The sequence below is a fragment of the Cryptotermes secundus genome, unplaced genomic scaffold (genome assembly GCF_002891405.2).
Source record: "Cryptotermes secundus unplaced genomic scaffold, Csec_1.0 scaffold397, whole genome shotgun sequence".
Classification (NCBI taxonomy): Eukaryota; Metazoa; Arthropoda; class Insecta; order Blattodea; family Kalotermitidae; genus Cryptotermes; species Cryptotermes secundus.
Window position 1 is genome coordinate 420142 of NW_019731983.1, and position 19897 is coordinate 440038.

General features: G+C 40.8%; 1 protein-coding gene across 3 annotated transcripts in view; it reads right to left on the reverse strand.

Moving 5' to 3' along the window:
- The window catches only part of LOC111867397 (rab3 GTPase-activating protein catalytic subunit), a 189328-nt gene that overhangs the window by 168077 nt on the left and 1354 nt on the right, over nt 1–19897 (reverse strand). For all 3 annotated transcript variants that reach the window (XM_023857210.2, XM_023857211.2, XM_023857209.2), the window contains exons 2-5: nt 14212–14521; nt 12773–12909; nt 9712–9922; nt 4947–5179 (exon numbers count right to left, since the gene is read on the reverse strand). In XM_023857210.2, the coding sequence (XP_023712978.1) occupies nt 4947–5179; nt 9712–9922; nt 12773–12909; nt 14212–14521 (891 nt within the window). The remainder of the gene's footprint in view (nt 1–4946; nt 5180–9711; nt 9923–12772; nt 12910–14211; nt 14522–19897) is intronic.

The window sequence follows — 19897 nt, forward strand, 5'->3', positions numbered from 1 at the left end:
GATCCTGAGGATCAGCGCCGGACAGAACCTGTGTCAGATACAGTATCATCCAACTCGGTCTCTGAGGGGGAGGGGGATGATGTACCCACTCCCTCAGTTGACTGGAAGAGAGTATCTGATAAGGACACAATCCCTCCTCTTGTCAACCTGACCTTAACAGATCAGAGACCTCCCTCAAAGGAAACCAGGTCTGATAAAGTAAAAGGAGCCATGGAAGAAGGTATTTAGAAGGACACCTTTCCCAGGATTACACAATAAACAAACATACATACATACATACATATATACACACATAACATTCACACACAAAATACGATTTATTCAGATTAATCGACATCATAGCAATTTTATGTCAACAACTTTCTGAAGGAAAAGTAGACTTATTCAGGAACCTTGGATATATAGGGGCCAAATAAAGAGGCTTAACAAATTCAGGGGGAACAGTCTACTCTGTGGCACCTGGAGAAAATGTGAGATCACGCATATATGTTAATAATCTTATTAATGATTCACCCTTGATTGAGTTCTGTTCCAGAGGCATAACAACGGTGAGGATGATATACACATTGGGCAGGGGATGTGAGCTCATCGTCACTTCAGCCTACTTTCCATATGACTCGGATGAACCACCATCTTCCAAAGAAGTGAGGGACATCATTGAATATTTCCATCTTAGGAAAAAGCAGCTCATCATTGGGTGTGATGCGAATGCACACCACAAATTGTGGGGAAGCACTGACATCAACCAAAGAGAATACCTCATGGAATATTTGGTGAGCTCAAACCTTAATATTCTAAACCAAGGTAACGAGCCTACCTTTGCAGTTTACAATAGGCAGGAGGTTATCAACTTGACACTAGGGGCCAATAAAATAGGAAACCTGACCAGTAATTGGGATGTATCTGAAGAGCCATCTCTATCAGATCACAGATATATATGCTTTCAAATAAGCAACATTAAAGTTGATCAAGCTACTTATAGGAATCCTGAGAGAACCAATTGGGATGATGTATCAGGTGGTGCCAGACTCATGAGAATCATGGCAAAAAAGGCGACCAACAAGGTCAGCACAATTAAGCTGCTGTTAGGCAGTAAGGCAGTAAGGGAGACACTGAATGAATTATTCAGGGTTTACTTTCCTGATTCAAAATTGATTGATAATTTGGACGATGGACATGGTCACCAAAACCTGGGCACTTGCCAAAGCAAGATGAACAGGATAGACTGGAACCTGGCCAAAGTCATAAATAACCAATCAAAAATCAGATGGGCACTGAATAACTTTAGACCATTTAAGTCAGCGGGAACAGAGAGAATTGTACCAGCACTTTTGCAGCAAGGGGCAGAACTCTTAGTTCCACACCTATGCCACATATATAGCCTGCATGGCATATGGTTTTATCCCCATGGCCTTGAGGCAAGTTAAGGTGACATTTATCCTAAAGCCTGGGAAACTAGATTACGCTGAGGCTAAGGCTTATCATCCTATCAGCCTGTCGTCTTTCCTTTTGAAAACGATGGACAAAATGGTGGATAGGCATATCAGGGATGGGGCGTTGAGGACATAGCCTCTACACCAAAACCAGCATGCCTACCAAACAGGTAATCTACCGAAAGCACATTACATAATGTGGTAATATGCACAGAAGGTGTGATTTAACACGAAGATATTGCCTTGGCAGAATTCCTTGACAGAGTGGGAGTGTTCGATAGAACATCATTTGATATAATCAAACAGGCGACTGGAAAGCATGGCACAGAGCCTGCAATATGCAGGTGGATCAGTGCTATGCTTGAAAGCAGAACCATAGCTGCCACACTATCAGGAGAGACCCTGGGGGCATCCATGTCTAGGGGGTGTCTGCAGGGGGGCGTTCTCTAGCCTGTTGTGGGACCTGGTTGTTGGTGATCTCCTGTGGGGACTTAATGATGATGTGTATTATACAGTGGGATATGCTGATGACATAGAAATCCTCAGAAATAGAAAATTCCTTTCGACAGTATCAGAGTGTCTTCAAACAGCTCTGTACATGGTCCAACGACGGTGTGAAAGAACAAGCCTTTCCATCAATCCCAATAAGATGGTAATTATACCGTTTACCAGGAAGAGAAATATAAAGGGCCTTAAGGAACCGACCCTCTTCAATAAGACAATCCAGCTCTCCAGCGATGTCAAGTACCTCGGTCTAGAATTAGACAAGGGACTGACATGGAAAAAGCAGCTGGACAAGGTCATCAATAAAGCCTATTAGGCTTTTTCGACATGCAGAAGCATGTTTGGTAAAACTTGGGGACTGCAGCCGCACATTGTGTATTGGATATACACTGTGATTCTAAGACCCACAATTATATACAGCGCCACAGTATAGTGGCTCAGATTTAAACTCATGACAAGCAATGCAGAACTTAGCAAAAATTGCAAAGGTTGGCTTGCTTGGGTATCACAGGAGCAATTCGAACATCTCCAACAGCTGCACTGGATATACTCCATGGACTCCCCCCACTACACATACAGTTGGAGGCAGATGCCAGGGCAGGAATCTACCATCTCCAGTACAGTGATCAATGGAAACCTAAATCCAATAGTTTCGGACATGCATACATAAAAAAGAACATGAAAAAAGAACCCATATTACAAATGGGGTCTGACAAAATGACACCAAGACATGTATATGAAAAACTCTTCACAGTCAGATTTCCTGACAGGAGTGAATGGGAAGACGGGTTTCGGCCCGATAGAAAAGGGGATTGATCTGGTATACAAATGGTTCCAAGACAAATAAGGGCACTAGAGCTGGTGTGTTCTGCTATGGTACGAGGCGGAAACTTAGTTTCAGCCTCAGGCAGTACACGACAGTATTCCAGGCAGAAGCAAATGCCATTAAGGCATGTATTATGGAGAATCTAAATAGGAACTACAGAAATAGGAAGATCTACATTCTATCTGACAGCCAAGCTGCACTTAAAGCGATTGGCAAACACCAGATCAACTCAAAATTGGTCTGGGATTGTCACCAAACTCTCATGGAACTGGCCAAACATAACAGGGTACAACTGATATGGGCGCTGGGGCATGAGGGTATTGCTGGAAACGAAACAGCAGACCAGTTGGCCAAGACTGGAGCTGAACATCTGTTCATAGGACCTGAACCAGCCTGTGGCATCTCTATAGGAGTCGCCAGAAAGGCAAACATGGACTGGACAAATATGAAGCACAAGAAATACTGGGGATCCTTGACTGGACTCAGGCAAGCAAAGGGACTCATATGAGGACCCTCTATTAAAAGAGCGAAGGAACTGTTGAAGTTAAACAGGAACCAGCTACGACGGGTGGTAGGACTACTTACAGGACATTGTCACCTCAAAGGACACCTGTTCAAACTGAGACTAAGTAATAGTCCAACCTATCAGAGGCGTCAAGAAGAAAATGAAACAGCCACACATATCCTGTGCGAATGTGAGGCCTTAGCTTATTTAAGATTGTGTCACTTGGGTCAATATTTTATGGAACCAAGTGACTATTTCGATGTCCTCACATATAAAATCCTACGCTTCATTCGAAGTACAGGATTGTTGAGGGGATAATCAGAAGGGGAGGCACAATAGATCACTGTGGTCGTGGTGCAAGGGCCAAGAAGGCCACCCCTTATACATTCATTCATCCATTCATATCATTCCCAATATTAATAAATATCACAGAACTTTATAACGTTGTCCCCTTCTAGGGACAGACTGTTTCCAAGTTCACCAACTTATATACAGTTTATGTTAGTTAGTTATTGGAGAGGGTGGGTTTCCCCATGCACTTAGACCTGTATTGGTCCATTGTGCTTCCCTCTATGATTTCTACCAGTCTCTATATCCTACCGGTACTGGTGCTTACCATCAGTCCCGCTCAGCCAGCAAGACCGGCTCTACCAGCTAAGAGGTATCTATAATGCTTCCCCCATCTACTGGAGGTATTAGAGACTTTTGTTGGGCGGGAAATGTCCGTAATTTGGCTCAGTGACCTCCTTTGGAGATATGAGGTGCTTTTACGTGCCGTAAAGCTACGACATGGGACCCACGGCTTAAAGTCCCTCCCAGAGGACTTGTTCCCTGAATTTTTCCGCTCTTAAAAATTCGACGACCTCCGTCGGGTATTTGAACCCGCGTACTACGAGTCATGAGGTGGGAACATTACCTCTAGACTACGGCTACCGCTTACAGTTTATGTTAATCTCACATCAGATTCCATCCTTCATACTTTCCTTGCAATTTCCTTGTATACACTAGGTAAAACCTAGAGAGGTACTAGACACCACACCAATTGGATGCTACCAGACAAATGGTAACAGGCTGTGGAGGTCCATAGCGTTGTGAGATGTTGAGGGTCCCACATTATCAGGACAATTGGCTCACAAATGGCAGTAAGGTTGTCAGCCTTATGTGCTGGCTGCCCTTTAAGCCCCAGTAAGATTCCTGATACTTAATTTTGTGAGAGGCTGAGTCTACCCCAGGGCCATAGTGCGGCTGGAAGGATTAGGTCAATTGAAAAATTCCACCTCACTGGGACTCAAACCCACAACCTTTCAGCTTGTAGCATAGTGCCTCCAACAACTATGCCACTGCATGCCTCCCAACACTTGATATGAAAGTAAAACTTCATGTACCCTATTCCAGTGGTGATTCAATTTTTAACTTTATTTATTGCAAGCACAGAAAAAGTTGCACAAAAGAAAGCTGTCAAAGAACATTTTCTAGGCCCTTCTGATCAGTGTTCAACAATATATGAAATATATCTAATGTATCTCCTCAAGGCTTCATATGCATCCAGTTTAGAATAACTGCTCTAAGTTGGGTTGAATGGCATGCAAACACTGATTTTTTCTCTATTACAGAAAGTCTTTCCAAACTGTGCAGAAAGGATCAGAATTTCATGTATTACTGACCATGTTATTCTTACCTGAAGTTCCTTTATGAACCAGATCACCAAGCAAATCCTGCATTGATATGTTATTACTACATAGCTGGATGAATTCACTGAAGTATTCATTTAGCAAACAAGCTGGCTGTTCTGCCATCTTCACTCGAACTGCCCACTGTGGTGCTTGTGATGGTTCAAAGTCTGAATAACTCTCACTGTCCACAACTACATTCTCCATCAAATGTGGCCAAGTTGCAAACAGATGCAGTTCACTGCAGATTCAAGTTCACTATATAGTAAAGAATATTCCACTAAACACGATAACTAGTGCCATCTATAAAATTATATTCAGGCACTGGAAACTCTATTTCAGACAGCAGTCAGGCAACAGAAATATAGCAACATTCTGTAATTTTTAACGAGACCAACAAATTAAACTTATTTCATAAACAGACAACTTTTATATATGTTCTGGTCAAGTGGGATTTGTGGTGGACAAAGTGGTGCTGGGGCAGGTTTTCTCTGAGTACTTCAGTTTCCCCTGCCAATCTTCATTCCACCAACTGCTCCATAATCACCCTCACCTAGATCTGGGGCTGGTACAATAGGCCAGAAGTGGCTGCAGTACCAAGTGGACTCAGTCCCACCCCACCAAGGAAAAAAAAAAAAAGTACAGTAGTCCCTCGTTTACCACACAGAATATATTTTTGAATTATATAATGGACAACAAAACTATCAAGCCAGGACAGCTCAGTTGGTATAGTGATGGCTTGGATGACAAGGGTTCAATTCCTGGCAAGGGCACGAGATTCTTCCCTTCTCCGTAGAGTTCAGACCAGCTTTGAGGCCCATGCAAACCATGGAAACCATGGTCTCTTCTCCCAAGAGAAAAGCAGCCAGGATGTGAAGCTGACACCTCTGCCAAATGCTGAGGTCAAGAATGGCAGAACCATACCTCCACTCCCCCATATGTTTTCATGGCATGATGTTTCATTACTTAGGCAGAGGGACAACTTTGCCTCAAATTATCAAAACCATGCTGGGCAAGTGCTTGGTCTTATGAGAAATAACAAGTAAGGGGAATTAGCACCTGAAACATATATATATATATACACACACGATGGTAAGTCAGAAATTATCCACACTTTCTCCATAACACATCTTTAGGTTTGTCCCACTGTCTCCTATGCATGCATTGTTAGAGTTGGTACTATTGTGGTCACGTGATCCAAGTTTTACCTTGATGCTGTGACAGTGTAAACATGGCTGCTCCGCTAGCAGTTTGCACCAATGATTAACAAAGAATAGTGATCCAATTTCTCTGATTGGAAGATGTGTCAGGGGCTGAAATTCATATGTGGGTTCATCACTATGAGCCAGAATCCAAAAGCCAAGAGTATGCCGTGGAAACAGCTGGGATCGCAAACAAAGATGACATTCAAAACTCAATCTTTTGTGGGAAAGGTGATGTTAACCGTTTTTTGCGACTCAAAAAGGCCTATACTGGAAGACTACCTGGAAAAAGGGTGTACGATCAACAGTGCAAGATACAGTGATTTGCTGGCCAACAATCTGAAGCCAGCAATTCACACCAAATGCCGAGGCCTATTGTCGAAGAAAGTGTTGTTGTTGCATGACAATGAACACTCACACAAGGACGGCCAGACCGTTGAAACCATTAACCATGTGTGTTTCGAGGTGCTGGAACACCCTGCCTACAGCCAAGAGCTCACCCTTTCCGACTATCATCTCTTTGGACCGCTCAAAGATGTTTTACGAGGTTTTTGATTTTCTACGGACAAAGAAGTGGGGGAAGCGGTGCATAAATGTTTGCACGACCAACCAAAAACCTTCTTCATGGAGGGAATATGCAAGGTTTTGGACCACTGGACCAAGTGCATCGAAAAGGGAGGAGACTATGTAGAAAAATGAAGTACTTGTTCAACCCCTACTTTTGTATATATGGATTGGAAAAACAAGAGTGCGGATAATTTTTTACTTACCTATGTATATATACATACAAAGCCTCAAGGTCCAAAAAAAAATATATAGACTGTAAGAAATGACACCCCAATAACTTCTAAAAAAGAGATAGAAGATTCCTTGTAAGTCATTCAAAGTACATGGCCATGAACATAATAAAACATATGAGAAAACTTAAGAAAACATTGTAAGGAAGGACCAGCAACAAGCAACATGAGTTCACTGGGCACCTCCTGAATACAAGACAAAAGAATTAACATTCAAGTCAATCTGCTCTGTAGCAAAACACAGCAATATCTTACTTAAAATGTAAATACCCATGAAAAACTGGGCTGATGGCACCACACACTATTGAATCAAAAAAAAGAAATTGGTTTTCATGTTTCATCACCTGCAAAAAATGTCATATATATAAACAGCAGTAAGGCTACAACTAACTAGCAGACCAGTTCAGTTTTCTCGTTTGAATAACTGAGCAGTCACACACTCTGTACACAAACATGAGCTTCAATTACCAAGTAGAAATAAGGAAATGTCTCCCATAATTAAAAAAGAATTAAAAGTATTTGTTGTTAGGTTCTGAACAGGACCTTGTACTCATCAAAATATACAACTTACACATATAGTTATAAAATTTTAAACACTTCCATCAATGTACCGAATATTTTACTTAGTGACCAAGTTATTTTAAAATTTTCTAAACATACCAAGCATACATCCATATATCTATTGTGGTGGATTTGCTATATACAGGAATTGCTGAACAGAGGTCTAGGGGCATGCGCACAATGGGAGAGTTGTGGATTGTATCGGCATATTGCTAGGCGATAACTCTGTGAACACTTGGATAGCGCAACAGAAGTGTGAGTGATGTCACATATCCCCACTCATCCTGTCTCTATGCAACGCTCGGAAACACCCTTCCCTGTTAGACTGTGACGTCACACAACAGTAGGGCATCCATTGCTAGGCAATGTGTGTGTACGCACGCCTGATAACAATACCTGATATCTGTTGCCGAGTAGCAAACACTGTTCAGGAGTATTGAGGATGGAGTATTTGGAGAGAACTGGGAGTACTTGGGAGTTTGTAGAAGAACTGTGAAGATTGAAAGGGTGATTTAGAAGACTTTATGTGTGTGATGGTATGTGCAACACTGGATTATAAGGTGTGTTTAAAGCAGCAATAGCGCTGTAATTTGAGTGTGACTAAAGACTGCGTGTAACCAAGCTGTTAATAAATCCAATCATCAGAACTAGAACCCGTCATTTTGTCATGCGTACCCCCATACACGTGACACTATCATTACAGGCTATCTACATTATAATCCACGGAACATCATACCTCGTGTATCATGTTACAGAAGAAATGTTCTGTGTAAATACGTAGGTCGTATTGAAAGTCATGAGCAACATTTTTTTGTAAAGTAACATGCTTTATTATTGACAAACCAAATACACCACCTCAATCTACAAACCTTTCTTTATTTTTCCACATAATCACTAATTCTTTGCATACATTTCTCCCAGCATTCTGGGAGTTCAAAAATTCCCCTTCTGTAAAATTCCATTCCAGCCATCTGAAGACACTGACACACTGCTTTCTGAATTCAGCGTGCTTATGGAAATGTGTGCATGAGTGCGAGCAGTGTTTGAAGATGGGTGAAACATTTTAAAGATGGGAACACCAGCATTGAAGATGAGCCTCGGAGCGGTCGTCCTCGAACAGCCTCAACTGAACGCAACAAGGAAAGAGTGGATGAGATCATTCAAGATGACAGGCATGTGACTGTGGACACAATAGCCCAAAAACTTGGAATAGGGCACAGTGCAGTACATGAGACAATTGAAAGCTTTGGCTATAGGAAAGTTTGTGATCGTTGGGTCCTGAGGTTATTGACCAAAGACCACAAAGGTCACACTGGAAGCAATTGCAAAGATGGGGTGGGAAGTTCTACCACACCCCTCCTACAGCCCTGATCTGGCACCATCCGACTACCATATTTTCGGATTTGTGAAGGATCAGCTGCGTGGACAACATTTTGAGACAAGGGAGGCAATTCAGAAAGCAGTGCGTCAGTGTCTTCAGATGGCTGGAGTGGAATTTTACAGAAGGGGAATTTTCAAACTCCCAGAACGCTGGGAGAAATGTGTATAAAGAAGTGGCGATTATGTGGAAAAATAAAGAAAGTTCTGTAGATTGAGGTGGTGTATTTGGTTTGTCAATAATAAAGCATGTTACTTTACAAAAAATTGTTGCTCATGACTTTCAGTACGACCCTCGTATGTTTCAATTTCCCACCAGGGTATGATTGTTGGAAGTGCGCTGAAAATTGAATCCAGTAACTTTATAATTATGACATAAGGGTCTGTGTCACTGACTAATGACAACGCACCTTTCTTCCCATAATGGAATGCCACATAGCTTTAGTGTTTTCTTGGCTGGGGCCAGCCAGCCGGTCAATCAGTCAACCCCATGGAGCTGAGTCCTTAAGAATTCACTAGTCACTCAGCTACCCAAGAATTTCCCCAACATTGTATGAAAGCCAAAGGTTCATTACTATATTCACAAGCGTCTACCATTGGTCCCTATACCAAGCCAGATGAATCCATTCCATCCCCCCCTCCATTTCTCTAAGATACATTTTAACATTATCCTCCCCACTTATGTGTAGGTCCCAGTGACACTGTTCTTACAGTGTTGAATGAAAACTGGCCATTTAGGAACATGATAAAATGATACAGGATGTATAATGTCATAATATATAAGCACACATCTAGAATCTACAAAGAATCGAATCAATACTTGAGTAAGTACTTGCCTTATTGGGTCAAAAGTTGCACCAAAAGGCAGTTTTCCCAATTCAGCAACACCCAGTGATTCCCCTTGCAGGATATCAAAATCGGGAGGTTCCTGGGTCCAAGTGTTGTTGCTAGTCCAGTCCCTCAGAACATAGGTGAATCTCACAGCAACAGAAACAGGTTCAAGAGACAAAGGACTTGGAACTTTGGATTTAAACAGATTTAAAAGCCCTGAAAAATAAGAACTCATGATGTCAGATTCCTGAAAATAAACATTAGAATTAAGAGTTCTATCTACTGGGATACCATTCCATGTAGTCCACTGGAATTCAACCGATATTTCAGAGGAACTGGCGTGAAGCAGGTAGCAAGCAGAGCTAGAGCTGAAGACAGAGGCAGCATGTTCCTCTGAATGAGTTGTTGTCCCTCAATGGACTATGTGGCGTTATATCCCAGAAGACAGAACCGTTCATAACCACTGCTGTGAGAATTTAAAATCCTATAACAATACACTCTAAAATATCTTTAAGCAAGTATGAAATCAGTATCAACATTATTTACAGATATAAATATATCATCCATTTTATGAAGGTTGGTATTTAATTGTGCAACCTGTAAATGATGATCCCTATGAGCATCATATGGGAGACCTTGAACAGGCTGGACATCTCTTCCACATCGTTGCCTACTCACGGTACAGTGCACCTTCAGAGATGTTCTAGATAGAGTCTATTTCATACTATATTACACAATCCTTTCCCACACCACGAACAGTTGCAAATTATTCACCAGTTCCATTCTTTTAAGTGTTATTTAATGCTGCTTTCAGCAACTAGACAACTGGATAAATATTAAATGAATCATGAATTGGAAAGGATTTGCGAGGAACTCATTGTGGCCTAATTGAGGTGCTATCCTGGTATAACCCAGTCCATTAAATAAAACAAACTCCATGACTTTAGCCCACAAGTGAACTATACCAACTTCATCTGTGGTCTAGTGGTCACAGTTCCTGGCTACAGATCCAGAGGCCCCTGGTTCGATTCCCAGCGCTACCACACTTTCTCAGAAGTAGTGGGTCTGGAACGGGATCCACTCAGCCTTGTGAGGATAACTGAGGAGCTATTTCAAGGAAATAGGGGCTCCAGTCTAGAAAACCGAAATTAACAGCCATGGAGATTCATTGTGCTGACCACGCAACATCCTCTACCTGCTAAAGTTGGCACTACCTTCACCAACAAGCGGCGGTCGCTTGGTCGGTTGGTCCCAGTCCATTAAATGCAATTCTTAATGATGTAACCTGATGTACATACCACATATCACATCCTGTAACAGGCCATGAAGGCCCATACGGTTGTGACACGTTGAGGGTCCCACATTATCTAGACAATCGGCTCATAATTTTAATTTTCTCTGGCTAACATTATCATACAACACAGGTCATTGCTACCATGACAAAACTGTCCTCAAATTCTGGACAGGAAAGATGATGAATGGATGCTAATGTGTGATGAGCTAACAAAAAATGGGAACTAAGTATGGCACTGAAAAGGCTTCAGTTGTTCATGTACAGAGCACACTTTCACTGACACTACCTCCATTCAGCCCTTATTGAACTTTTTCGTTCAGAAATTTCAGACAGTTTATAAGCCAAACCAACAACTGTCTTTGGACGAATATGTGAATCCTTGGAGGGGAAGGCTTCGTATGCGAACATATAATCCTGGGAAACTTACAAAGTATGGCCTACTTGTTCGTGTAGTTACTGAAAGCACTTCAGGCTATACTGGAAATTTAGAAATTTATTCTGGTGAAGGAAAGAAATTACAAGAAACTATTCTTTCTGTTTTGGAACCCTATCTTGATCAAAACTACCATGTCTATCAAGACAATTATTATAACAGTGTGGCAACTGCAGAACACCTACTTTCGAGAAAAGTACGTGTTTGTGGAACAATTAGGGTGAATAGAGGCCTTCCTCCAGATCTGAAAGAGGAATGTAAATCCCTGAAACGTGGTGAAACCACATTCAGGAGGAAGGGGGATATTCTTCTTCAGTCCTGGAGGGATACTCGTGTTGTGAATAAGATTTCCACAATTCACAATTCGAGCATGGTTGATGTTCAAAGGAGACATGGACAGGTAAAGAAGCCTGTTTGTATTTCCGAATATAATATGTTCATGAAGGGAGTTGATAGAGCCGATCAGTACTTGGCCTATTATTCTCTTCCTTGGAAAACAGTAAAGTGGACAAAGAAAGTTGCCTTGTGGCTTATAAATTGTGCCATTTTCAATTCATTTTTGGTTTTCAAAAATCTAAACCCTCACTCAAAATTGAAATACAAGGCATTTCTGCTGAATGTGGAAAAAGCTTGGGCTACTGACGTCATGGTGGCGGCAGTACCTGCGTCAGACACAGACGTAGTGCAGCCGGGGCCATCTGTTCGCAACCGCCGGAGGCCTCAAATAGACCCCCCTGGCCGACACTCGCATGATATGCGGAAACATACCCTCGTGAAAATTGTGAAGAGTGAACATGCCAAAGGGAAGCAGCCTTCTAGGCGATGCCGTGTTTGCACAGTACACAACAAAAGGAGTATGACTGTCTACATGTGCAAGTTCTGTGTAATGCCACTTCACAAAGGGGAATGTTTCCAGAAATATCACACTCTCAAGCACTTCTAGGAGCACTGGTAAGTGTTCTCCAAAAATTTTAGTTCATAAAATTAATTAGATTTTATATTAATTTTTAAAGTGAACAGTGCACAAGTTAGGGTAGTAGGTTTAAAAATGCCATTCCCCAGGGTGATTTAAATATTTAAATTGCCGGTCCGCAAAGTGTTAAGTGGCTGCTGACAGTGAGATCATAACTGTAAACACTAGCAAAACATGACTACCATAAAAGGCATACTTCAGAATGTGGCATTCAAAAGTTAATAGTTGATTGTAAGAAACATGGAATCATAAAAGTCATCACTGAGAATGGGCAGAGTACTCAAGACTCATCAGATTTGAATCCCACTGTACTTTTCAAACACAACAAAGAAGAAGTCTGTCACATAATTACTGATAGCTCATTACCTGTGAGATACTTGCAGTGAGGTGGAGTACGTTTCAAATGAACCATCTCAAATTCAAACCGAATTCCTTTCCCTTCACATACTCCCATGTAGTAATGCTGTTGAGGTTCATGAATTTGTACAAAGACAGGAACTTGACTTAAAAAAAGAATCCAGCATTATTTAATGTAAATGCAACCAACTACAGCTTAACATACAGCAGTTCCTCACCAACTTCAGGTGCTGCACTCTCAAAAAACACCACAGTTGGCAAACCAACACCTTATAAAAATTTGGGGTAAGCGAAATAACAGCTGCTATTAACACTGTTTACCATTTCCATTACTAATCATGATAAATACATAACAACATTCCACTGATTTCTGTCAACATACCTTTCTGTAGACGTGTACTACGTGTTAAATATTTACTGTACGTTTTGGCCTTTTGGGCTATCATCAGGTGTTGTATACTCACTATCACCTTGACTGCTCTTCTCAATGTAGAGTATCTGATGATGGCCAAAAGGACAAAACATGTAGTAAGCATTTGTTGTGCAGTATAAATATACAAAGGGGCACATGGTAGTGTAGTTGGAAGAGGCACTATGTTACAAGCCGGAAGATCACGGGTTTGAGTCCTGATGAGATGATATTTTGGGTCGCGCCATAGCTCAAGCAGTTAAGTCACTGGCTAGCGGCCTCCGTAGTCTAGAGGTAACATTCCCACCTCATGACTCGCAGTACACGGGTTCAAATAGTCCTCAAATTTTTAAAGGCGGAAAAATTCAGGGAACAAGTCCTCCGGGAGGGACTTTAAGCCGTGGGCCCCGTGTTGTAGCTTTACGGCACGTAAAAGAACCTCATACCTCCAAATGAGGTCACTGAGCAAAATTGCGGACGTTTGCTGCCCACTGATTTTTTGTGTGTGCACAAAGTAAAAACCACGGTTACATGAAACTAATTACTGTGGACAGAAAAACTGGATAAAAACAGAAAATTGCAGATATTTGAAATCTGTGGTTGCAAACTGTAGTTGGTGATGGACTCCTGTGCTTCATATTTGCCACTATACAATGGACTTTGGAAGCTATTCTCATTCTGTCAGAGACACTAATCTATCATAACCCACAGTGTGTGCTGTTATACAATACAATGCACTGGAACATGCATGTTTAGACAGGAACAATGAGCATTTAATTTCTGAAGATACTTTAAATCATAAACAATACAATAACATAACCTAAACAAGTTCTGAAGAACTCTTAAAGAACTTCACACACAATGAAAATCTAGTTCTTCAAATTCTTTATTTTGTACTTCATATCTGCAAATAGCCTATTTCAACTCCCCCATATGCCTTCATGGCATAGTGCTTAATTAATTAAGCTCAGGGAAAACTTTACCTTAAGAGCCCATTTTAGGAAATATTATACAAAGTACACATAAAACTTAAACTTACCAATTAGAATTGTTGATGGCTATGTATACTGAACTGAGCAAAATCTTCACTCTACTCTCATCAGAGATGGTACAACGTGCTGGTGAAACAATTACAAAGTCTCTAAGGCCATACCATCTCACCAGTGGGTGTGGATGGGAGCTACCATCACCAAAATCACATTCCCTCTGAGGAGGAAAGTCATTGTCCAAAGACATCATGTCATCTTGTACTTGTGTTCTTCCCTCATCTATTTCTTCTTCTACTGGACTTGTAACACCTTCTAGAGGCTTCAGCCTCAGATTATACCTTGTAATAATGAACTCAAAATCTGCAAATAAATGTAATTATGTTTCTTACAGGACACAAATATAATGTCAAAAGTAATAACAGAGAGAGAAAGGTAGGTGTAGAAGTTCGTAAAGCACATTAAGAGAACTGGAGAGTAATAAATGAAATATGAAAGAGAGAAGCAAATACAGACAAAAATTTTCCATGCCTTTCCAATTCTTTACATAGCTTTCTTAAACCCACTAACATAATTTCTGAAAATATACCTCCCTGTCCATGACAACTTTATCAAAGATGGAAAAGGTAAAAGGTAAAGTTGCTCCTGCGCTTATCTAATTAAGCACTATGCCATGAAGACATCCAGGGGAGTATATGCATTGATCCCCATTTTCTTGACCTTGGCACTAACTGGAGATTATTGGTCAGCTTCACGGCCCTGCTGCTTTACCCCTGGGGAAAGAGACACTGGTACCCATTGGACAGGTGCCTGGGTGGGCTCCAGAGCCGGTCTGGATGATGTGGAGAAGACAATATTGTTATATTTTAGCGTCCCGTTGCACTGATTTTCATCCATTATATGTATACAGTGGCCGTCTTGTAGTGCACTCAATTTCACCTGTCACTTCACAACATGTTTCGGCAACATAGTGCCATCATCAGGTGTCCCAATTACGCCAATCTTGCATTGCTTGCCCTCATATGTTTTCACAACACCATTTAAAAAGTATTTAAAAAGTCCGTATTTGTCAACTATGATAAATTTACACTCGCTAAAACTTGTTAAGATAATTCATCTTATTTGTCTTAATTAAAACTTGCATGTGGTTCGTTCACTACGGGGTCATTTTTCTTATTTTCTGTGTAAACTGCGTCTTGTGATGTGTTCTCTTCTTAGCTGCCTCGCAGCTAAGAAGGGAACACACATCACAAGCCGCGGTTTACACAGTAGGTATAGTGACTGGCTATGGGCTGGACAATTGAGGGGTCGAAGTTGTGAGACATCACAAGATGCGGTTTACACAGAAAATAAGAAAAGCGACCCCGTAGTGAACGAACCACATGCAAGTTTTAATTAAGACAAATAAGATTAATTATCTTAACAAGTTTTAGCGAGTGTAAATTTATCATAGTTGACAAATACGGACTTTTTAAATACTTTTTAAATGGTGTTGTGAAAACATATGAGGGCAAGCAATGCAAGATTGGCGTAATTGGGACACCTGATGATGGCACTATGTTGCCGAAACATGTTGTGAAGTGACAGGTGAAATTGAGCGCACTACAAGACGGCCACTGTATACATATAATGGAAGACAATATTCTTGACCCTGCCAGGACTTGAACTTCGACCCCTCAATTGTCCAGCCCATAGCCAGTCACTATACCTACTGTGCTATCCTGGCTCCATTATCAAAGATAAATTAAATAAAAAATTTAAGGCATTGATATATAAAGTTCTATACTAAAATTTGTGCTGCTTCTTACGGTGGATGACAGCACGGTAACTGACATTAAACCCATTCTTACAGGGATGTTTTCTGGTCAACACATTCTTGTGCGAAGGCCCAATGATCAGAATTAGACAAGTGACTTTCATATGACATATTTCTTAAGTTATGAACTCTTCTCTGAAGACACTTCACCAGTTTCAATAAACACTTTTTCCTCCACACCAAAAACATTCAATTTGTGCACTGGTCTGCATGGGTTCTTTTTAAATTGACATTTTATTTGGCTCTGAAGAATCTGTAAAAACTTACAACTCACACAGTATGCATTAGATCCTTTTTGTTTGTTTATACAGTTAACTCTCAGTGGTGGGGAGGGGGGGAGAGAAGTATAGTAGATAATTAGGAGCAGCAGATAATACAAAAATCTGGAAATACCCATTATCAATGCTGAAATCAACTCTGAAAATCTGTTATTATTACTGGTCGCGTTACTGGTTGATCAAAGTGAAACAGTTATTTTTCCAGCAGAACAAAGTAAATCTTTTTCACTGGTAGTAAGCTGGTACAAACAGCTACAAAATAATAACACATGGGAACTGCTATAATACATCACTGATTCACTTTACTGAAACAGAGTTAATGGTTAACATTGAAATCATTACAACAAGCTCTAACCAATAACAGAGGGGTCCTAAAATAGTCACATGGTTAGTCTGCAGACAAACTGGACATGGATAATTGAGAGTCTGCTGTATTTTGAATGGTCCACTATAACACAGAGTTTAAACAGATCTTCATTAAAGCCCTCAAAAATAGTTCATCAAGCAGGAAACTGGTCCATGGCATAACAATACATTTGCCAAACACAATTTCTAACAATTTGTCTGGTTAGTTCTCACATGGTGAATATTTAATAAAGCACAAAAAAAAAATGGTTTATAGCACCATCTACTGTATTGTCTCTACAGTGTAATTTATTTATTCAGTTTATCTACTGTTAGTTCCTCAGAACTCTAGCCATGGTATAGGGGTCTTACCATCTCATGTGGAGCAGTCTTATCAGCTTACGTCAGCATGGGTACTACCAGTTTGGAATGTAGCATCTTGGAGTGTGGTCAGGTGTATAGTACATTGTGTTCCTTGTTGGTTGGTACCAGTCATAGTGACTGTATTATGTGGTGTTTGTGACACTATCATGGCACACCGACAATTGCACGGAACAATTCATAGTGAGGCCAGGGAAGTAATAGCTAATATTGTAGAGATATGCGGCGAGGAAAAGCTGAGTAAACATTTGTCACTGTCACACCCAAAATCTACGGAACATGCTGCTGTATATGCAGGGGTATCTTACACCACAGTAAAAACATCAGAAAGGAGCAAAAGAAATGAAAGGAAAATGACGCCAACAGATGGCTGCAGTCACCAGGAAAGAAGAGAAGACACATTTCTCGCAGTGTTGTGTGTGTAGACGACTTCGATATATGCATTATTAGAAATGAAATTCACAATTTCTATATACAGGAGAAACGAGTGCCCACCATCCCCAAGCTTTTGCCAATAATTAAAAGCAAAATAAATTTTCCTTGGGGAAAAACGTCTTTGTGCAGAGTTATTAAAAGCATGGAGTTTAGATGGTGGCAATGTCAGACAAAGTGCACAATTCTAAGCAAAAAACAGGACACTGTGAACTGGAGAGGTAAATACTTGGTTAAAATAAAGCAGTATCGCAAGGAAGGACGATCAATCGTGTACATCGATGAGACATGGGTAGACAGCAACCTGACGTTTCAAAAGTGCTGACAGAGTAATGATGTCATGGGAGTCCAGGAAAATGTTAACTCCGCCAACAGACTCATAATACTATATGCAGGGACCTTGAATGGTTTAATTCCAGAGGCCAAACTTGTCTACAAGGCTGGCGGTGCAACAGGCGATTACCACGGTCAGATGAATGGTCATAACTTTCAGAAATAGCTGACGGAAAAATTACTTCCCCATATTCCTCAACAGTCCGTCACTGTTCTAGGTAATGCCCCATACCACTGTATCCAAATAGACAAGCCACCAACACCTTACTCGCTAAAGGAGGTTATGATATTGTGGCTACGCAACAAGGGTGTCGACTGTAATGAGAGTATGCAGAAGAATGACCTCTACAATCAAATAATTTCCCTAAAACCGAAAGAGAAAGTGTTCAAGATCGATTCCATTCTGTCCGGACATGGGAATTCTGTGGTCCGTTTGCCACCGTATAAGTGTGATCTCAATCCGATCAAGCTTGCATGGGTAAAAATAAAACGGATAGTCCGAGAGCACAACGTAACAGTGGATTTGTCACTTGCAAAATTACTGGAAGTAACAAATGAAGCCATACAAGACGTTATGGCAGATGACTGGGCTGGTTTCTGTCACCACATGGAATCGCAAGAAAAACTGTACTGGGAAAAAGATGGCATTATGCCGGATGTGATAGACGAAATAATCATCAATCTGCAGGTGATACTGACGGTGAGGATGACACAGACAGTGCTTGTAGTGGTTCATCATTTGGTGATTCAGACTGAGTGCACCAAGCCAGTACATTGTGGATTTGACATGCATTGCTGTGGATTGTAAGGTACTGTTCTGTAGTGTTTGTTTTATAATAGTGTACATTGTATTGCCTATTGTAGAGTTACTGTGTTCCTTATTATGTCAGGCATTGTACATACTGCAATTGTGATATGGTGTCATGCTGGCCGGAAGTGCGATAAGCTAGTGCTTTTGTTCCGCCGCACTGTATCAATTCTGTGGTATCTACTCCTGGTCTCCATAGGCAATGCTTTCCGCTCGGACTGTAGCTCTGAACGTCACCACAGCAAGTGTACAGCTTTGCGTGCTACACAACAGTGTTTACCTTTCTGCGGAGCTAAAGTTACGAGGCACTAACGATAATGGCACTTTCAACAGCTCATATCAGGTAGCATCAACGGACAGGATGAGTAATGAATTGTTAAAAGAAGTACAAGAAAGCTGTGATGGCCAAAATCTAGGTATTGTCCCGGCATCTGCCTTGAGCGATTCATGAAAACCATGAAACCCTTCTTAGGTTAGTCAGTCTCTATGTTGAGACTTGAACCTGAGACCTCTCAAACATGAAGCAGGAGTGTTACAGAACTGTCACATTAATATACTTCTACTGTTCACTGGCTTCAGGTCAACAATATAATTTATTACAATTAGTATCTTTTGTCATGAGTGTAGCGTGGTAGATGTTTACAGACGTTTCTGTATATTCATATTCTTCCATGTTTATCAAAAGATTCATGTCTGTCCATACTTCACAAGTCTCATGAGGCTTAATTATATTTAATCCATGGGTTCCCAACAAATTACTGTTTTGGAAATCCAGTACCGTTAAATGCACTGGCCATCCCGAGGTTACATATACAATTTCAAATGTTTCTCTTACATTAATAAGGTCTCCAAATTGCAGAAATGTTGTATGCATTATAACAATAAATGTCACTTGCAAGTATTAAACATGGTGTATAACAACATCCTTGTAAATTTTCAAATTTAAGTTTAAAGCACTCAATGAGAACAGGGGGCTGTGTCAAGGTGTGGCCAGATAAAAAGGTGGGAAGTTCGTGTTTTTCTTGGTTCATTTCAACAACAATAAAATGATCTTGGACAGTGAATGTTAATAAAATTACTTTCTGAATTGTATAAGCATGAAGCAGGTGGCAAGCACTGTCTGACCCTGAAGACTGAGGTAGCGCATTCCCTCTAACACTGGATTTCAAATGAACTACATGTACTACATCACAGAAAACAGTACTGTTCTTAATACTGGCTGCTTACTCATTTACTGTAAACCAAGAGGTTTGATTCATTGCCAGTCTGAGTGTCAACTCAGAGTCAATATCTAGGATTTGATGTTCTCACAGCTGTGGTTATAAAGTATTCTATCTTCTAGAATA